The sequence below is a fragment of the Eurypyga helias genome, unplaced genomic scaffold, assembly GCF_000690775.1.
Source record: "Eurypyga helias isolate BGI_N326 unplaced genomic scaffold, ASM69077v1 scaffold1675, whole genome shotgun sequence".
NCBI lineage: Eukaryota > Metazoa > Chordata > Aves > Eurypygiformes > Eurypygidae > Eurypyga > Eurypyga helias.
This window is the reverse complement of record NW_010250602.1, coordinates 31,566-47,278: the sequence shown is the minus strand read 5'-3', so window position 1 is coordinate 47,278 and position 15,713 is coordinate 31,566. Positions and strand designations below refer to the sequence as shown.

Sequence of the window (15,713 nt, the reverse complement as noted above, 5' to 3'; positions counted from 1 at the left end):
CTATTCCACAGATGGTAAAAATGGGTTACTAGTCTGCACTGCAGCAAGTGCAGTGTGATCAAGGCGGAAATATAATCTGTAGCTAGACATTCATTTTATTTACAGAAATAAAATACTAAGCACTATTTTAATAACTTTAAATGACAGAGCCTGTATATGTATTGCACATTCAATTTGAGTAGTCTAGACAGACTGTTTTCCAAGGAAAATACATTTTCATCAATATTTGTGGTATGATTCATGGTGGTGAAGAGGCAAATAACTCTTTTTATGACTGGAAGTTGCTTTAACTTGGAGCCACAAGGAAACAAGTCAATGACCGGATGATAGTGGTGGAAACTAACATTTTATAGTAATAGAGATCTACACCTTATGCTGAGTTGAAGGTTTTATTTTCCCAGGGATGGCAATATATCACAGAACATTCTGCCATTGTTTGCAAACAACCAAAGGTGGTCACTATAACGGTTTGCAGTCCGCAGTTTAGATTTACAAAGCACACAGGCAACTCTAAAAGTCATACAGGCTGTCAGGAGGCTGTGATTTGGTCAAAGTAGTTGTAAACCCTGGTGCATGCCACCAGTGCACAGTGGGCACACCAGCTGTATCTTTCATGCATAGGTACAGCTAAGCATTAGAGACATGCAAGTTGGCTAGTCTTATGTTTACCATCTGAAAAGAGGTGTTGTACAGCTTCATACGTTGGATTGGATTTATTTTGTATCTCTAAATAACTCCGATATATGCAAAGGATTGTACTTAGAACTATCTCTGTGCTGTCTGCCCCAAATAAAAAGAAAGGAAATCTCTTCTTAGGACTGTTGTAAGCCTCTGCAGCTGAGGTCAAGGTTTTTCAAGGTGATTGGTGAGCAAATTCACAGGCTCCTGTTCATGGCTTGAGAAACTGTAGGAGGAATCTGAAAGATAAGGCTGATTATTTTCTGGAAGGAAGACATAAAAATGTGTATGAATAAAAATATTTAAATAATGTACACTACAGCAAAATGTAGCAATGTAATCAAGAAAGATACTGGTGGGGAAAAATTGCAGTTACTCATGTTGATAGAGGCTTAACAGCAATAAGCTCTTCCAACTTTACTACGGGAACTTTACTCAGTTTTTTGGAAATGTTATCACCTAATCATGTGAAACAGAAGGCAAAACGTATTGTGTTTTAAAATCATAATGCTTAAAATCTTTGTCCTAGTAACTTCAGGGATTTAAGTTTTCATCTAATACACAATCTAAATGACACTGTGAAATTATTTCTTCATGAGGAGCAAAACACAGGGTCAGGCCTCTGAAACATTCATGTGTGTCCTTCAGACCATCTGGGTAGTCTACGATATAATTGTTAAATGAAAAGTGTGCATTAGAGCTTGATTCAGTTAATGTGATCATAAGAGATTAAAGAAGCAAATGAAGCTGTGATCTTCAAGGTACTGCACTGCTGGAATGCGTTTAAGCCATCCTCATGCAGTGCCATAAAGTAGTATCAACTGCCTCACCTTTTGCATGGGTGGCATCAAGCCACTCTAAAAGATCGGTTTACATGTCAACTGAGTCTAGCTACCAAAATTCATTGAGAAGAGTCATGTTTCCCCTTGTACATGTTGCCCTATTATATAAAGAGGTTATATTTGTAGAACCTAGAAAATTCTCCATAACCTGTTGCAGGCTGGTTGTGAAAGCAAGATGTAATCTGAGGATTTGCATTTGCTAAAGAACATCCTGCATTTATAGCAACCGTTTAAATTTCAATGGAGGGAAAAATGTCTTCAGCTCTAGGGTTGATCTGTGTATCAGAATTACATCTCAGTACGTGTGATTTCACAGTGGTTGACCATCAGGTTAAAAATAGGTTTGTTTGACCACACACAGTATAACATTTTTTTAAAAGTAAAACTTCGTTGTGCTGATAGCTACAGAATTATTTGTTAGTGCTCATAGACACCAGCAGCTAGGGAGTCGATTTAAGATGTTAAATAAATCAGTCCTATAGAAAAGACATACTTTTTTATAATTTTGTTTCCCAAAAAGAGTGGTTGACAATTATTTTTAGCTTTATAAAGATCTGCACCTTTTCAGGGAAAAGGTGAAATAGTCATTTTGTCTTCCCTTTCTTTTTGTTTCTTTCCTTCTGCTTTTCATAAACTGTGTGATTTACTGAATGGATGGCAAAACGGTGTCAGCTGGTATACTGTGTAATGAAGTATGCCTTAATTGGCTTCTAGGTTTTCTTGCTTTTGCTGTAAGGACAACAAAATTTGAGAGGAGAAAAGCAGTATCTGTATTTACAGACTTCTAAGCATAGTTGAATCATATGTTGCAGCACTCAAGTCCAACTGAGGTAAAACAAAAAAGAAAAACATGGAAATTAAATGCTAGGAAGAGACTTCCATAGTTGGGAATGCGGTGCTTCACTTCAAAAGTGCAAATGCTACAATAAAACACATGCATACCTTCCTGTAGATGAACAGCTCTAGTTGGATTTTTTTGGGGTGTTTCTCTTTTTAAAGCATAAATATCAAAATGTGGATTTCCAGTGCTCATGTAAAAATTCACTGTCAGTTGGTAGCTTGGTGATAGGCTAGCACACTTTATCTGGAATCATCTTTGGAGAGAAACATTGTATATCAGGCATTAGCATGCTCCGAGACCACACACCAGGTGCACGATGAGGTTTATGGGGGCAGGGGGAGTTGTTTGGGGTTTTATTTTAAACATAATCATGCAAATACTACTGTGATGTGATTCAGAGAACGAGCTGTGATGAGCTACTCTAATTGTAGTGCTGTAATGACTTTTAATGTTGTTTGCTCCTCTTCATCATTGGCTTTCCATCTCTGCTGGACATGACACATAGAATCATAGAATAATTTGGGCTGGAAGGGACCTGCCAGGTCCAACCCCCCTGCCATGGGCAGGGACACCTTCCATTAGACCAGGTTGCTCAAAGCCTCATCCAGCCTGGCCTTGGACACTTCCAGGGATGAGACATCCACAGCTTCTCTGGGCAACCTGTGCCAGTGTCTCATCGTTATATGTGGTCTCCCTGGAGCCTTCTCTTCTCCAGGATGAACAAGCCCAACTGTCTCAGACTTTTCTTCATAGGGGAGGTGCTCCAGCCCTTTGATTTTTGTGGTCTACTCTGGACTGCCTCTAACAGGTCCATGTTGTTCTTGTACTGGGGATCCAAGAGTTGGATCCAGTACTCCAGGCGGGGTTTGTCCATATAAGTCTGTCTAGCTTGTTGGTGAAGACCCTCTTGTCCCACTTGGTCAGGTGAATCTCATCAGCTCCCAGCAGATCCAGTTTCTTCAAAGTAAATACATGATCATAGAAGCCAAAACATAATCACCCTCTAGTAAACTAACCATGTTTGGCACGTTATTGACTTGGCCCAACGATCACACTAATACTCTGAAATTAATTCTCTTTCTCTAATATAAATTACTTTGTTTTATGGAAAAAGAGTTCAGAAGCAGTGCAGCGGTTGCAGTGTAGTTGTCACAGCACATGAATTGGTTGGAGTGCCAGGATTGTGTGCCTAGGTCCCGTTGTGTGTAATCCATACTCCTGGCATAGCTGAATCACCTCAGGTGTTTGTAGAATCATGTCTTTTGTTTGAATTGCTGAATTTCATCACAAGGTCACTTGCATGGGGATATGTTGCATTATCAAGACATCCTCTTTTCCTGCTTTGTTGTGAATAGAAACAGTTGTTTCAGTTGCCAATTATCTGCTTGACCATATATTGATTTGTGTCCCCAAATTAAAGAAAAATGACTGCTTAGTCTCAAAAGACCAAAGTGTAATTGATAGCTGAAAAGGGTCAAGCAAATTTCAGGTAAAGGTTGAAGTATAACAAACGTCAAACAACCTCATGGCTCAGAGAGATCTTTCTCATGGTTGAGTAGGTAAGGAGTTCACTAAGAGAAGGAATACCCTATTTCTAGGATTTACTGTGGTGTTCTTTTTTTCTAGCAGGGAAGTATTTCCATAACGTGTCTGCTAGAAAAGTAGCATGCCCATGCTTGCTGTCCTTTAGAAAAATTCTGAGTCAGCAGGATGGAGAACCAGATAGATGGGAGAAGTGGATGCATAATGGGTGGGCAGAAAATAATAAAAAAGTGCATATGTGAAGGGAGGGAGAACAGGGACTTTATGCTTCTCTAAAGCATAAAGGAAAAGATGATTCAAAATGCATTATGGACAGGACAGAAAGATATTTTGGGCTTTAAAAATGTACGGGGAGAAAAAAAGGTTACTATTCCCTAAGCCCAAGTGACCTCAATTTAGACTTGCTTTCTATTTTGTTCCCAAGAGGACATATGCCCAGATCTCTGTAGGAAATCTGGGTGCCAGCTGGCACAGTGGCTTTTAGAGAGACCTCATTTTATATTTTTAGAACCTGGCAGTATCAAGCACCTTCATCTGTAATAAGCCGCTGTTTGTAATATCTGTGAAACTGCATTTTAATGTTTAAGTTTCTTTTCCAACCTACTAATAAGGGCCAGGCTATTGAGAGCTGTCAATAGGGCCAAAAAGAGTGTTTTAATGTTGTGAGGTGTGTGGGTTCAGGCTTTTGTTTTTCATGAATTTACACCTTTTGGCAGGCTCCAGGTTATTACCTTGTATGATGAAATACCATCTTCCCATTATTTTAAGTCTGTATTGAGCAGAGGCTTCAATAAATCCTTTGTAGTAATAGTAGAAATCTGCCATATTACATTCAGTGTTAAAATTGGAGGCAAAGTTGCTTGGAGTACTGCCTTTAATTTTTCTGGGACAGAAATCAGAAAGTATTGAGCATCATATTGTATAATGATTTGTCCAGTAAAATAGAATTTCATGTGGGTATTGAGGGAACAGATTCAGTTCTCTTGCCCTAGTTCTACCTTCTGCAATAAAATTTTCAAGCCTCCTGGCCAGCTTAGGGAGGGTGCCTGGGGACCTCTCTTAGCAGTGGTAGAGGTGCTCTTGCAGAGTGCAGGTGATGATAGGCAGCCTATTTGTGTTCATTTAATGTGAGGAACAAAGCCACCTCAGCTCCAGAGGAGGCAAAATGGCCACTGGCATGTGGCAGCCACTGGTTCAGGATGGGTCTGCTTCAGCTTATGCTAACTGTAGCTCCAAGCTTTCATTGCTTAAAACTTGACCGAGCCATTTAGGTTTTGTAACACTAGTAACCATTGTTTGATTTTCATGTAAGTCTAACTGAGGGGAAAAAAAAAAAAAAAAAAAGATTTGTTTTGGGTGTAATTCTAGAGTGCTTTGTAAAATGTTTTGCACTGGAAGAGAAAATGAAAGTATTTATGTACAGTAGCAGTGAAATAGTGCATCCAAAGCTTAGTTAGAGAAGGATTCTGTAGTGTATAGCTGTAATGTTGAAGTTTGTCATTTATATGAAGTTTATTAGCGTTCCTCTGAACTCCTGTTAATATGTTTTCTGGGTTTTTTTTCAGCGCTTCGTTGTAGTCTCCAGTTTCTTGGAAACGTTGCAGCAGGAAATGGAGATTCCCAGAATAGCATTTGGAAGTGTGCTTTCCCAGATCTCTTCTTGTAAGCATGGATGAGGGTTTTTTTTCTAATGCAATTTTTGTGGTTGTATTCGAATCTTTTTTGTACATGGTAGTTGTGCTCTACTAGCACCATGAAGCTTTGAAAAATAACTTTGAGAATGGGATGGTTGAGACCATATCCTGTAGGTGGTTTTTTTTTTTTGTTAGTCAACCACAGGGGTCAGGACCTTCAAAACCTGCTTGTTCTAAACTGACAGTAAATTGTTTTTAACAGAAACTGGAAGAAAACTCTATTTCAGATTACGAGGTTCAAACATAAGCTTTATTTAAGAGGTGTTTTCAAGTAGTTATACCCATTTCCAAGAACACAGCTTTTTCTTTATGCACTTTGCTTCTGTGCAGACCTGTCCGTATTTGTCGATCAGATGGAATCTACACAAGTGACTTAATCTTAGTGTCTTCCAATGGTTTTGCACCCCTCCTAACCTCACCATGATATCTTCCTGCAGGTTTGATGACACACGTATAATGAAATATTAAATAAATGATTTTTTGAAGACACGACAATATTGTTGATGTGTTTGGCCAATATTTTTGTAGTGAGCTTGTAGCAAAAGGCACATTCGTTCAATGCGATAATAATTCTGAGTGTGTTTTTGGAGCCCACTTGTCAGCATTCAGTATAGAGGGATCTTATGATACTAGAGGCAGATGATTATTATGGCTTCACCCAATTTCTAGATCTTCAGTTATCCAGTTTAGCATTAGTTTTGTGAATTGCCAGTTAAGTTTGACCTTTAGCTAGGAGTTAGATGTTTTTCTTTGCAGATGATTTCTATCCCTCTTAAGCAATGACAAATTCACGATTCTCGAAGAGACAGCTTAGGGAATTTATCTGCGAGAAGAACAATTCAGTGAGCTGAATGTCACTAGTCTGTTTTTCCAGGGTCAGTTTTAACTCCTTATTTTCTATTGAAGGACGTGTCTAACATACAGTGATGAGAAAATTGTTGCCTATTGTTGTATGGTCCTGTTCACATGCCTCAATTCAGACAAAGTGAGAGAACTACTGGATCCTGGGAACTTGACTGTGGCTGTTCGTGTCCTGAAAGTCTATGAAGAGCGGTTGGATTCTGAATGGTCGTATGTATCTTTTGGGGTTTTTTTCACCCTCTTAATTAGGTGTTTTTCTAGTGTAAAGCTCTGTATTAAAACATTTAAATTTGTGACACTGCTAAATAGTAAATGAAGATCTATTGAGAAATTAGTGATTTGGTATAGAGGTAATTTTCATGATACTGTCACTGTTTTGATTTCTGTTAAAATAAGACTACACTTTTGTTGAGGATGTAGACAGGAATTTTAAAATCATGGTCTTTTTCTTGTTTAGTGAAACAGGGTTCTAAAATGTGAACCAATTTATACTTGTTTGTTGATTTGTGGAGATTTTTAAAATGAAGTTAATGTAAAATATAGTTTTATAGACTTTGGTTACTGGGTCATGCCAGGAAGACTTGTATCATTAATGATTCTGAGTACGACATAGAAGGTGGGATTTTTTTTCCTTTTTTTTTTTTAAGAGACCTGTTGTCTAGTAAAACATGCAGTCATTTTTATACCAAACAGGAGAGACATTTTGTTTGTGAATCTTACATGTTTCGTTTTGATACTTCAAGAGGACCTAATCAGTGGTCTTATTCCATTGAGCTTTTACATGTTTTGCCAGTGACTATTCTGGTAAATATTGCTGTCAGTTCTGTACTTGAGAAACATTCTGCCCTGCATCAGCAAGGATACATGTTCAGTTAATTGTTATATGATGCATTCCAGGGGGTGGGGGGAAAGATAGTTTGTATGTTTTTGTAGTATTCTTGTGAAGATCATGTTTAAATTCAAAATGTAATTAGGAAGAATTGTTGGGTTTTACTAGTTATTTGGAAAGCCTCTGAACAGAGTTAAAATGGTTGAATGCACCGCAAATGTCTTTTAATAATTTGCTCTTGTACTGAAAAAATTACTTGAAAACTTGTTTGTTGCTGGGCTTTTTTCATAACCAGGTCGATTTGCTTAAGGCATAAATAGTTTTCAGAAAGCAAACAAAGTTTCAAGGTTAGATGACTGGACTTCTGTTTCAAAAGTGACAAACTGAATCTTTAGTTTTGGCATCTGTCAATATAAACACGTGTGAAGGATTGCTTTTAAAATGATTATCTTGATTTTCCTTGGTTTTCTTGATGTATTGAAGATATGCTGAAATGTATTCTGACTGAGATATGGAAGCCAGGGAGAACTGGAAGAGGTTGTCAAGGTGTTAAATTTATATTTTGAATGCAATTGCAGAGTAAATGCAGCATCAAAATAAATGCCAAGGTATCCGTTTTCCTGATCTTTCTAGTTGGAAGTGCATTCTGTTGATGTTACGATGAAAATGTCTTACCTCCGCTAAGGATGTTTGATGTGGGTGGGAAATGGTCTCTCTTCAGAGTAATCTTGAGATTAAAAATGGGCAACCTTCTGTGCAAGGATTAAGACAATGATGAAGGAAAAGAGATGAGTAGAAAAGAGTAATCGTAGTCCTGCCATAAGGCAGTTGCAGAATGTTTCCCTCTAATGCTTGTCAGAATGCGGAGTTCCTCATACAGGGAATATAAAAAACCCATTGCAGTATCTTCCAGACACTAAGAAAAGAATACATTTGGTTTTCTTTCAGAGTGCTTTGACGTTAGTTGATTAAGTCTCAATATCAGTTTTCCCAACTGAAAGAAAAAATAATGAGTTTGTAGTATACATCTCTTGGCATTTTGTACAGTCATCTTGAACTGAACTATAAATGTGAATCTTTGTTGTTGGCACTGTTTTAAGTCAATACAGATAAAGTGCATTCACAAGTGCAAAATCTAAACCAAGAAGTGTATTGCTGCAGGGCAGTATTAAGCATTGAGTTGAATTCAAATAGCATCACCTTGAAAGTGAAAGGGAGAATTCCTTGGTAGAAAGGGGCTGACTTTTCTGTCTCTTTGTAGCTCTACCAAGTTTTTGTGATTCCTGAAAATCGTATTTCTTGATCCTCACTTTATTTGTTTTTCTAATACTGCATTTCTTATATCTCCCATCTCAAGAACCACACTTGCTCTCTGGTTCTCCCTTGTGTTCACTTGTTCCTATTGTGAGATAATATTTGTCATGGCTGAGTGTAATTTAAATGGCAAAATACGTTCGTTCTTCATGCTAGATTTTAAAAAAAGAATTATTAAAAAAAAAAAAGATTTCCATCCTGAAAGAAACGATGATATTTATGTATTAGAATACATGAAGTATCTTTGGTCTACTTGCTGTGGAGAGGGAGGTATGAAAGTAACATTTTCATGTCCTTTTTTATTTATTAAAAACCCCAGGTTGGTGTAAGAGGCTTATTTTACCTATTTTCAGTGGAAATCTGCCAGCATGTACCATTCCTTATGGTACCATAAACACTGATTTAAACATGATTTTGTGGTGTGGTGTTTTTTTTTTCTTTCCTCCCCTCTGCCTGGTAGGCATAGGTCTAGTGTGTCTGAGCCCATCCATGAATCTTGTGAGTCTGTACTGCGTGGTATTTCTGTGGAGTGGAAGGTTTGGAAGAGCCTACGAAGTTAGTCTTTTTATAAGTAGAACAATCATCGTAAAGTCTTGCCTTTTTTTTTTTTCCAAATTATCAAGAGGGTTTTTTTCTTACTGTTATCTTGGCAGTAATACTGCAGCATGTATTTCACAGGCAGCAAACTTTTATTAGTTTAGCTTTAATTACAGAGGGCGTTCACTTAATCCTATGAATAACTGACTACATTTTCCCAAGTTACCTGCAGCTCGTATCTTGGATTCTTCCTTGCATTTTTCTATCATTTTTCCATTTGTAAAGCATGTACTGTAAGAATGTTTGAGTATTACATGTGACGTCACACAGCTGAACCTCTTGGTCCAAAAAGTTTCCTCTTTCCTTCCCCACACACCACACCCCTACTCCCCATCCCCTAGAACATTAGAATTGCTTTGTTGAGGGTGGTCTGGAGTCTGAAAGGCTGTTTCTTTTATTGCCACTAATTGTTTTACTGTGAGATAAATGTGGATGGATATAATCACATATGGTAACGATGGTACCTTCTGTTGCTTGCTTGCTTTCTTTCCTTTTTCCTGTTGTTGAGCATCAGGCAGCAAGCTGGACAGCACTTGTGCTGACTTTCTTGTGTCCTGCCTGCTTGAGCACTTTCCTCTGCTGGTTCTCTGAATTCAGGGCAAAGTTCTACTGATGCCAGCCACGTTGCATTGATTTTCTGTAGGAAGGTTGTGAACTTTTCACCGCTCTCCATTTACTAGTGTAAAGTGCTGCTCTGTTCCTTTGATCATACAGACAAGGCAGTGTCCAGAAATGGCTTCCTAACACGTACTTCTCTGTGAAGAGAAAAGCTGAACAGTAAAAGGGGTTTCTTATTTTGATAGAAGTGATGTTATTTACTTTGGCTAATGAAAGCTGAAGATTATTTTTTTGACAACGATAAGTGAAAAGCTAAGCTTTGTTCTCGAGTCAGTGTTAGTACTGAAATGTAGTAATGCTGTCGCTATAGGTCAGCTTTTGAAATTGTGTAGGCTTGCCTTATGCTGATAATAGTTGTTCTTTCATTAGAGCCTTCTATTTCTAAAACATTTTTTGATATCAAATGAATTGCCATTTTCTGCAATTACGTGTGGGAAAGAAACAGTTATTGCGGCTTTGAGGATATGTTTAGAATGTTCGGCCTCTGGTGTCCAAAGCTCTTGCTTTGGTTTCAATTTTTATCACTGCATATCATCTTCCTGGTTAGAACTAATTCTTGGTTCATTACTAAAGCACTTTTTTTCTTTTCCTCAGCAAAGAACTAAGTTACTTTCTGAAACGGAACAGTTTGTGTGAGATATAGTCAGGTAAAAGTGTATAAAAAGATTTCTGTAGCTTTTCTTTTGAAGATGAAGTTAAGGTTTGGATGCCTCTCTGGCTGGGCTATAGAAAAAATATTTTGTCAGCAATTCACTGAAAATTTGGAGCTGTACTTTAGCTTTCACTGAAGTACATACCACTAGGATTGCTTAAATGAATTTACATAGCCGCGGTATTTGCAACAGAGCCAGTACTCTAATTTTAAAGATTTGGGTCCCTTGTGCCGCAGCTAACAAAGTGCACAGCAACCATTTTTAAGTGGCTGTTACGGCATTATATGGCTGAACCGAAATACAAACTATTCTTCCAGGAAGTTATGCTCACTGCTGGACTCACAGATGACTGAAATGAAGATGTTCTTATTTTTAAAGTTAAAAATAGTACTTAATTTCTGCCTACCTTCTTTTCTCTCAGCCGGCGCATACAGTTTCACATTGCACTGAATATAAAAGTGAATGCCACGTGTGTTTATTCTTCTTGGCTGGTCGTTCTTACTGTCAAATTCTGCTTTTAGGTATTGTGAAACTTTCTTTGAACAACCAGGCAAGTCTTGGTTATAGGCAAAACTTTTATTCACAATTTCATTCCCTTTTATTGTGCACTGAAATTTATTACTTAATGTTCCTCTAAGTTAGTATCCAGTGAATTCCACAAATAAACACAATGCTCAAACCTGTTTTTGCATTTGCTGCCACGAACCATAAAGACCAAGACAGGACATCCGGGACAAATATTTGGATTTAAGGCCATTGGCTGAGCTGTAGTCTCCCATGGGGCCCTTACTACTCCATTTGGCTAACACATGTTGGGTTTTCTACTCTTCACCCATCACAGGAGGGCAAGCACATCTTTAAAATCTCGTTTTGCTGAATTGGCAGTTCCTTCTCTCTTCATGATCTCATATGAAGAGAGTTTATAATCCAGTTTTCCATCTTCAAGCTGGAAAAGTCCTTAGGGAAAGTTCAGGAGAAACTTCTTTCCGTGTGTGACGCCTTTTGGCTTCTCCATCCAGTCTCGCATTATTTCTAGGGAGATTTTGTCAGAGGAAATCTGGGATTGTTCTGAGCAGTTCCTTGGAGGTCCTTTTTTAGAAGCAGCTGTTGGTACCGGACCTTTTGCATTTCTTTTTCTGTTTGCCATAAACCCGTCTCTCAGAGAGCAGATGAAGTGTCCTTACAGGCAGGATGTAGCTTCTGGAATTTTCCTGTCACGTTTGCCCACTTCTCAAATCATGAGACGTTTGGTAGAAGACAAGGATCTCCTGTGGGGGAAGAGGGAATATCTGAAGTGTTGGCTATGCTTCCTGAGAGGGGTGGGTTATGGGAGATAAGGCCTCAGTTTAACAACTTCTGAATCTAATCAGTGATGGAAAGCTAAATCATCCACTTTCTAAGCAGTTTTTGAAACAGAGGAGAGCTGTTTTGCAGACCAGCGTAGTGTGATTTTTGAGACTATAATCACCAATGCATTTAAAAGATGTGTTTATAGATTGACAGTGTGACAAAAATTGCTGAAACTTGGAAGAAGGGGAGGTAACAGTGCTGTGATGCACACCTAAGTGTCTTCATGAGTGATACACTTTTTATTAAGTAGTTTCTGGGCATGCTATGAGCTAAGAAATCATTAATAAATTCAAGAAGGAAGTCAGTTCTGTAAGGAATGCTCTGGTCAAATTTTGTATTCAGTCCTTGTATGATCATACCTGTTTATCCAGACCAGATGGTCGTAAGGCTCATTTCATTAAGCCTGTGGCTACTTGTACACATCAAAAATGCTTCTATGACTGAAGTCTGTGAAGTTGCAAAATGTAATTAATTGATTTAATAAATATTCTCTTGATTTAAGAACTGATACCTCCTCCTCTTTCTCTTTAGAAGCTTGATCCTCTCAACAGCTCCAAGATTATTTTTTTTAATCATTGCTATGTTTGCCAACTTTAATACTAGATGCTGAGTGGTATTTTAAAATGGTATTAATTAACATACATTAGACAATGTATTTTTAAACTGCTTCTAAACTTCTAGTCAGCATGGCTCCTGAACTTGTTTCAGGCTAGCAATCCTGTAATCTTGGATACTAGGAGCACTTCTAAGGTAGCTGCTGCTGGTCTAACTCCCAAGAGCAATGATCTGAGAAGGCAGATTATGTACCTCCAACTGAGGTTCTGCAAAACGCTGCCCGACTGGCTGTACACAGTTTTATGTTGTAGCTTTTGGCTACTTAGAACAAGAAGAATTGGGAAGTTTTCAGGACTAAAAGCAGTTGAAACTTACCTCTCTTGTCCTGAATGTCTGGATCTGTAGCTGGGCTTGCAAAGAGTGCCCAGAGCTTTCTGCTCTCAGAGTTTCAAGGAGCATGATGTTACAGAATATATTTCAAAGCGTATGTCTTTGCAAAGACACTGGCTTTGCAGAAACAAGTTAGTTTCCTTTCTTTGATTTGATTTATGGCATACACTAATTAAATGATCCTATCTTCTTGACTGTTCTTTGCTGTGCTGTTGTCTTCAAAAAAAATGTGGTGTTCTCTGCAGAATGCAGCTACTATCTAGGCTATTAGTTTAAGAATTAATACTCTCTAACTTTGGTGAAAAACTTCCATGCTGCTACAGCCTGGTGATGAGTGACCATTCCTGCCCTACCTTTAGTCCTGAGACCTTGTCCTTTCATTTAGCCTCCCCCTTTCAGGGTTGGTTGTGATCTGTTGTTTCCAGCTTGCTCTAGTCATGATCATAGTTGTGGGATTAACATTCCCTCCAAAATATTTCCTTGGACATGGAAAGTTTTTGAAATGTTCAACCTCAGTTCTGTTGCTACTGCCCTCTTGTGATTCCTCCACTCCACCCCCCTTAGTATTACTTACTTCCTTTCTATCTCTCTTCCTGAATAGCGGATCTGTCTCTTAAGCTGCCATCGCTCTGTCTACATTATACATCTTTTGGTTATGCTTCATTCACTTGTGTTGCATCTTTTGTTTCTGTTCAAAGGGATGAGAGTGGTTTTCAAGCCCTTGTGAGACAATAATTTATTTATCTTCCATCTTCCCAGTGTACCTCTGTAGTGGTATGCTGATTTCATTCTTCTAAAGTGTGGACATACTAAATTGAACATATCTTAACCATCAAAGCAGATACACTTACTCCATAAGCTAATTCTCTTTTTGCAGTGCTGCCTTCTTTCAACAGCTGCTGCCTACAGAAGGATGCTGTCAGGGAATTGAACATATATATCCTTCCTTTAGGAAACAAAGCTGGAATACACTGCTTAGTATCTGAAATGTATTTCCTACTCACTCTGTTTCTGTGTGATTACTACCAAGGGCTGAAGAGTCCTCTGTAACAAACTCCCTTGCATTTCAAAAGGAAGAAGAAAGCATAGGCAGTATCCCGTGTCATATGTGCAGTATGCTTGCTGACAAGGCTTGCTAGGCACTTTTTTTTTTAGTAAAAGCTTTTTCTGAAAACATGCAGAGAGCTATGCTTTAGGCTCTGGAAAATTGTGGAGCCTTTAAAAAGTCATTCCCATGTGTTTCCCCACACATCCACATCCACTCCTTTTCGGGTTTGTATTAATCAACAGCAGGCAAGTGCTGTTGATTAGTGCTGTTGACACAGTTTAGAAGGTACTGACTGTATTTAGAAGAGAAACCAGTGCAGAATGCCACGAGATCTATTTTAGAATATTGAACCTGCAAACATATGTGTTTTGTAAAATAATTAGGAAAAAGTAGTGCAAAATTACATTATAATTTATCCTAACCAAGACCAGTGTGTATTCTAAAAGCTGTTTATTAAAAAGTATTGTAGAAATACTTCAGTGGTTCCGTTAGAGATGAGAGTATAGCTTGTGTCATCAGTTTTTCCAAGTGTGTGCACGGGGCAGTGTAGCTACTATGGAAAGAAAAAACAGGTTGTATTTTTGATTCCTGAAGTGCAAGGAACAAAAATCCTCCATTTTAAAATGAGGCGTAATGTGCCTTTTGGCTTCTAGAAAAACGATATTAAGAGTGTGGTCAGCTGTTTGGCATTGGAAGTAACATCTACTTTCTCTTTTTGAAACCACAGCTCAATGATGACTGTAAAGATTAGGATGTGGAGCTCCCCCTCCCAATTCTTTGCCTTTGGTTATTTTGTCCTGGCTTCTGGAAGGACATGAGGACAGAAGCTAATGCCTCTGTGGCAAGGAGTCTTGCCCATGGGCACAGCTGTAAAGGCGAAGATGGGATTCCTCAGTAGAGTGTTTGTTGCTTAATTGTTATGTGTGTGGTGGAGAAACCAGGAAAAGTTACACACACACACACACCCCCTTTCTGTTTTTTTGGCTGGCAACTCTGTCTTTTCTCTCTGACAGTTTAGGGTGTCCCCTGCCCCCTTCTGCTCTCCAGAAAGTAATTCTTACTTTTAATTCCAGGAAAGTTGGAATTATGTTCCAGGTTCCAAGTTCAATTGTGGTTTTAAATAATACTGACAATTGGAAAAGTTTCCTTAATTGTGAAGATCTGAGTAGCTTCCACTTCCTATCTGCAGTAGCAGTGTATTGGTATGGAATTCCTCAGTCTTTCAAAGCCCAGCCTCGCACGTTTATTTATCTTGTCACCTCTTTCTTCTTGTGTATTTTGTGGAGGAGGGGGGCAGGAAGTGATTGTATTGCTAATCATCTTCCAGTTTTTCTTGGTAGCTCTTCAGAAAAAGATTTATTCCAACTTCATACATTAAAAAAAAAAAAAGGAAAAAGAAAAAATCTTTAGTGCCTCTCAGATGTAGCTATCAACTTGAATGGGAGTGTCTTCTGAATCAGAGAAATATTACAGATAATCTGAACTCAGTCTTCTAGACCAGAGAGTTGACTTGGTGGACAGTATTGTGGCCTGTAAGGAGGATGCATTCATTATGGGTGATGCCTTTTGAAGATGGAAGGATGTTCACTGTTGAGCTTGATTCAGCTCAGGAGAGGAGTATTGTGATGCTTGAAACTTAAATATGGAAATGTGTTTTCTTGCTCCGCAGTGAGAAGTGCTGGTGTTTGAGTGGGATGAGTTATCTAGCTTCTGCAGGTCTTCGTGATAGCACATGTTCCATTTGTTCTGAAACAGCTTTATAATTGTAATTGTTTTTTAAATAGTTTTGATAGTGTGCTTACATTCTTGTGCAAAGACAAAGAATATTTCTGCTTCAACGATAGTTGTCTTAATTTTGTTATTAAATATTTTGGATAGGGTACTACCATAGCAGGATGATG

General features: G+C 38.3%; 1 protein-coding gene across 1 annotated transcript in view; it reads left to right on the top strand.

The window, feature by feature from the left end:
• The window catches only part of ATXN10 (ataxin 10), a gene marked incomplete at its 3' end in the record, with an annotated part of 51,376 nt that overhangs the window by 18,936 nt on the left and 16,727 nt on the right, over positions 1 to 15,713 (top strand). Inside the window, exons 3-4 of the mRNA XM_010151708.1 lie at positions 5,469 to 5,565; positions 6,504 to 6,668. Of these exons, the coding sequence (XP_010150010.1) occupies positions 5,469 to 5,565; positions 6,504 to 6,668 (262 nt within the window). The remainder of the gene's footprint in view (positions 1 to 5,468; positions 5,566 to 6,503; positions 6,669 to 15,713) is intronic.